At 38.5% G+C, this 5993-nt stretch overlaps 1 protein-coding gene across 1 annotated transcript; it reads left to right on the top strand.

Annotated features, from left to right (window-relative positions):
* Positions 1–393: 393 nt before the first annotated feature.
* LOC125106706 (thymosin beta-4-like) lies at positions 394–5415 on the top strand. Its single transcript, XM_047741165.1, has 3 exons — positions 394–553; positions 1826–1829; positions 5404–5415. The coding sequence occupies exon 1, from the start codon at positions 415–417 to the stop codon at positions 547–549; it is 135 nt and encodes a 44-aa protein (XP_047597121.1). The 5' UTR covers positions 394–414; the 3' UTR covers positions 550–553; positions 1826–1829; positions 5404–5415.
* The last annotated feature ends 578 nt before the right edge of the window (positions 5416–5993 follow it).

Genomic DNA, 5993 nt, shown 5'->3' with positions numbered 1-5993 from the left:
TTGGTGGCATCACAATTCCGGACTTTAAGCTCTATTACAAAGCTGTCATCATCAAGACAGCATGGTACTGGCACAAAAACAGACACATAGATCAATGGAACAGAATAGAGAGCCCAGAAATAGACCCTCAACTCTATGGTCAACTCATCTTCGACAAAGCAGGAAAGAATGTCCAATGGAAAAAAGACAGCCTTTTTAATAAATGGTGTTGGAAAAATTGGACAGCCACATGCAGAAAAATGAAATTGGACCATTTCCTTACACCACACACGAAAATAGACTCAAAATGGATGAAGGACCTCAAAGTGAGAAAGGAATCCATCAAAGTCCTTGAGGAGAACACAGGCAGCATCCTCTTCAACCTCAGCCGCAACAACATCTTCCTAGGAACCTCATTCCGCTTCCTCTGCAACCATGTCTGACAAACCTGATATGGCTGAGATTGAGAAATTCGATAAGTCGAAATTGAAGAAGACAGAAACACAAGAGAAAAATCCACTGCCTTCAAAAGAAACGATTGAAAAGGAGAAGCAAGCTGGCGAATCGTAATGAGGTGGGCACTGCTGATATGCACTGTACATTCCACAAGCATTGCCTTCTTATTTTACTTCTTTTAGCTGTTTAACTTTGTAAGATGCAAAGAGGTTGGATCAAGTTTAAATGACTGTGCTGCCCCTTTTCACATCAAAGAATGGAGAACTACTGACAACGAAGGCACCTGCCTCTCCCATCTGCCTGTCTGGCTGGCAGGGAAGGAAAAGAACTTGCATGTTGGTGAAGGAAGAAGCTGGGTGGGACAACAGGGAAATGTAGAGTAAAAAATCAAGCTGGTCCAAGGTGTCCTGCAGGCTGTAAAACGCAGTTTAATCAGAGTGCCATTTTTTTGTTCAAATGATTTTAATTATTGGAATGCACAATTTTTTTAATATGCAATAAAAAGTTTTAAAACCTGAAAAAAAAAAAAAGGCAAGGGAAGCAAGGGCAAAAATGAACTATTGGGATTTTATCAAGATCAAAAGCTTTTGCACAGCAAAGGAAACAGTTCACAAAACCAAAAGACAACTGACAGAATGGGAGAAGATATTTGCAAACGATATAATAGATAAAGGACTAGTGTCCAAAATCTATAAAGAACTTAGCAAACTCAACACCCGAAGAACAAATAATCCAATCAAGAAATGGGCAAAAGACATGAACAGACATTTCTGCAAAGAAGACATCCAGATGGCCAACAGACACATGAAAAAGTGCTCCATATCACTCGGCATCAGGGAAATACAAATCAAAACCACAATGAGATATCACCTCACACCAGTCAGAATGGCTAAAATTAACAAGTCAGGAAATGACAGATGCTGGCGAGGATGCGGAGAAAGGGGAACCCTCCTACACTGTTGGTGGGAATGCAAGCTGGTGCAACCACTCTGGAAAACAGCATGGAGGTTCCTCAAAATGTTGAAAATAGAACTACCCTATGACCCTGCAATTGCACTGCTGGGTATTTACCCTAAAGATACAAACGTAGTGATCCGAAGGGGCACATGCACCCGAATGTTTATAGCAGCAATGTCTACATTAGCCAAACTATGGAAAGAACTTAGATGTCCATCAACAGATGAATGGATAAAGAAGATGTGGTATATATACACAATGGAATACTATGCAACCATCAAAAGAAATGAAATCTTGCCATTTGTGACGATGTGGATAGAACTAGAGGGTATCACGCTTAGCGAAATAAGTCAATCGGAGAAAGACAGCTATCATATGATCTCCCTGATATGAGGGAGAGGAGATGCAACATGGGAGGTTAAGGGGGAAAGAGAAGAGTAAATGAAACAAGATGGGATTGGGAGGGAGACAAACCATAAGTGACTCTTAATCTCACAAAACAAACTGAGGGTTGATGGGGGAGGGGGGTTGGGAGAGGGGGGTGGGGTTATGGACATTGGGTAGGGTATGTGCTATGGTGAGTGCTGTGAAGTGTGTAAACCTGGCGATTCACAGACCTGTACCCCTGGGGATAAAAATATATTATATGTTTATAAAAAATAAAATTAAAAAAAATCTGCAAAACATGAAAGATAAGAAAGAATTAGAAAATTTCCAGAAACAAACACAAATTGAGTAGTAAAATGGAAATACATATATGCTTATCAATAATCACTTTGAATATAAAGGGACTAAATGTTCCAATCAAAAGGCATAGCTTTTTGGAATGGAAAAAAGAGTATTATGGTAAGTGAAATAAGTGAAATAAGAAACATGTGATTTCTTTCATATGTTAAACAAAACACATATTCATGGGGTAAAAAAGAGAGAGAGAGTCAAACAAGAAATAGATTATTAACTATAGAGAATACACTGATGGTTACTAGAGGGGGATTTGGGGGGGAAGGATGGATTAAATAGTGATGGGCTTTAAGGAAGGCATATGTTGTGATGAGCACCAAGTGATATATGGAAGTGTTCAGTCACTATATTGTACACCTGATACTAATATAACACTGTAAGCCAACTGTAATTTGAATGATTTTCTTTTTTAAATAACAAGGCAACCTACTGAATGGGAGAAGATATTTGTAACTGATATATCAAAGAAGTGGTTAATATCCAAATATATAAAAAATCTTCTACAACTCAACACAAAAATACCACAAATAATCCAATTAAAAATGGGCAGAGGACCAGATAGACATTTTTCCTAAGAAGATACATGGATGGCCACCAGACACATGAAGAGATGCTCAACATCACTAATCATCAGGAAAATGCAAAATCAAAGTACAATGAGGTATCACTTTTCACCTATCAGAGAGCTAAAGTCACAAACACAAAAAATAACTAGTGTTGGTAAGGATGTAGAGAGAAAGGAACCATTGGTGGGACTGCAAATTGGTTTAGTCACTGTGAAAAACAGTATAGAGTTCCCACAAAATATTAAAAATAGAAATACCCATATAATCCAGTAATTGTGTCACTAGGTATTTATCCAAATAAAACAAAAGTACTGATTTGAAAAGATACATTCACTCCTATATTTATTGCAGCATTATTTACAATAGCCAAGATATCAAAGCACCCACATATCCATCCATAGATAAAGAAGTGGTGGGGTGCCTAAGGGACTCAGTTGATTAAGTGTCCTCAGGATTGTGGGATTTAGCCCTGCATCTGATTCTGCATTGAGCACGGAGCCTGCTTGAGATTCCTTCTCTCTCTCTGTCCATGCCCCATGCCCACTCACATGCTTTCTCTCTAAAAAACCAATAATTAAATAATTTAAAAAAGAAACCAGGTATGTATGAAATGGAATATTACTCAACCGTAAACAAGAACAAAATCTTGCCATTTGCAACATGAAAGGATCTAGAAAGTATAATGCTAAGTGAAGTAGGTCACTCAGAGGAAGACAAATAGTGTTTGAGTCCACTCATAAGCAGAATGTAAAAAACAAAACAAATGAACAAAGAAAAAGAGAGAGAATAGAACGCACCATAAATACAGAGAACAAACTGATGGTTGACAGAGGGGAGGCAGGTGGGGATTGGGTTAAATAGGGAAAATGGACTGAAAGTATATTTATCTTGATGAACACTGAGAAATGTATAGAATTTGTGAATCACTATGTTGTACATCTGAAACTAATAAAACACTGTATGTTAATTATACTTCAATGGGAAAAAAAATGTACTTAACATGAGCCGTGGTGGGTGCATTTTTATGTTTGAGCTTAGATGGGTAGAGGCCTTTAAAATTAACTTCATGCTCTCATCCTGCACCTTTCTTCTCACTTTCTTCTGGCTCCTTTCTCAAAGCAATTAAATACACATAAGCCTTTCACATTGTAAAATTACTATCTACCCATTCCTTCTCAACTTTCAGACACTACCCTATTCTTCTTCTCTTTCCAATTCCTCAAATGTGCTGTAAACATATTGTCCGTATTGTCTCACCTTCATCTCACAGAAAAATGATTTCTGTTATAACCATTCCACTGAAATGGAATGTCCTCACCAAAGACAGGAACAACTCTGTTCTCAAATCATTTCAGATCCTTATTTACCCACGTTCTCTTCCTTCTTCTGGAAACACAGTTGCCTTAGCTTCGGTGATATTTTTCTGTCTTGGTTTCCTTTGTACTTCTCTGACCACTTCTTGGTCTTCCTTCACTACCTCTTTGTCCTTTGGATGACAGGGTTCTTTTTTTTTTTCGTTTCTTTTTTTTAAGATTGATTGATTGATTGATTGATTGATTGATTGATTTGACACAGAGATAGAGACAGAACACAAGTAGGCAGAGAGGCAGGCAGAGGGAGAGGGAAAAGCAGGCTCTCCGCTGAGCAGGGTCCCAGACATGGGGCTCAATCCCAGGACCCTGGGACCATGACCTGCGTCAAAGGCAGCTGCTTAACACACTGAGCCATCCAGGTGCCCCTGGATGACAGTGTTCTTTGGGGTTTTTATCCAAGGCTCTCTTTCCTCCCTCTACATAATTCCCCCGGCAATTCCCTTGGTTTATCTATCATCTTTGTACTAATGATTTTCAAATTTATATCAGCAGTTTAGATCTCTCTCCTAGAGTTCAAACCAGTATCACCAGCTGCTACTGGTCCTCTCAAATAGGGATCCTCATCCCACACTCCCATCAACTCTTCCTTGCGCTCCTCCTATCAACAAATGGTGCCCACGTCAAGGCAGCTAGAATCTGGGAACCAGCTTGACTCCTTTGTTTCCCTTGCTTGCCCTTTTCAAATAATCCTGAAGTCCTAACTCTGTATTTTCTATAAATCCATCTTTTTTTTTCCCCCCAACCCCAAGGCTCCTTTCCTAGTCTAGGCCATGACCATTACATTTCCAGATTACTACATCAGCCTCCTAAATGGCCTCTGCCTCTGGTCTCATCCATCATTTCTCTACTCTGCTCTCCAACTGATGTTTTTAAAAATATTAAACCAATTATGATAGGCTATTGTTTAAATCCTTCAATGTTTCTGCTAGTACTCTCAGTAAAAAAAGTCCAAATTCCTTAGAAGGGTTTACAAAATCATAAAAACCTGGTTCCAACATATCTACAGACTTGTCCCTTTCTTCCCACTCTATTTTCTTAAAGTGAAAAATCTTATACCTCCCCAATCATTCTACATTCTTGTTTGCTCCCAGGCTTTCGTGTACACTGTCCCCCCCTGTCTCTACATCTCACTGATCCCCAACTTCCTTCTCTCGGTGTCCTATTCTTTATTCTAATGGGGCTTTTGCATTGTTTATAATTACTTGGCTATTCTCATATTCTCACTAACGTGTAAACTCTAGGAGGCAGGGATTATGTCTGTACTACATAATATAATAATATAATAAGTACTTGATAAATATGTGCTGAATATGTAAATGAATAAGCACCAGGCACACATCTGATTGGCTGCTAATTATTTTGACTTCAGTAAATTTGCTGAGTTAGATTTCCCATCTAACAACTTTGTTCTTAACCACTGCTCTTATTCCTTCCAAAGCCATTGAAAAAGTTCTCTAATATTTACTGAGCACTTTGAAATAGTGAGATAAATGCTCCTAATGAAGGTAGCCTATTTTAAATAAGACCTGGGTCTAGCTTCACAGCACAAAATGGGCTTTCTTTACTGCAGTGATGTCATTCATGGTCATTTGTTGCAAGCACTGAAATTTACTGCTAGCGGGGAAGGAAGTCACCAAGTTCATTCAAAGCCAGATTCAGACAAATGTGTGCTGCTGTTTGCATGAATCAGTGGATACCTCTGTTCCACATGCTTTATTCTCAATAAAGGGAACAATTATTGCCATGTTTGGAAAAGCTAATTAATAGGAGAAGTAACCAGATTTCCTTTCTAGTTATAAGATCATGATTGCACTGGTTAGAAAATACTCTTTGCTGAGAGTCAAACAGCATTTTTAATGGGATTTTACACAAATTTAGCAACTAGCTTTTCACTTGTGAATGTCAGGTTTATTCATAAAGG

This window comes from Lutra lutra, chromosome 8 (genome assembly GCF_902655055.1).
Source record: "Lutra lutra chromosome 8, mLutLut1.2, whole genome shotgun sequence".
Classification (NCBI taxonomy): Eukaryota; Metazoa; Chordata; class Mammalia; order Carnivora; family Mustelidae; genus Lutra; species Lutra lutra.
The sequence above is the reverse complement of the archived record's forward strand: the minus strand, read 5'-3'. Positions and strand labels throughout refer to the sequence as shown.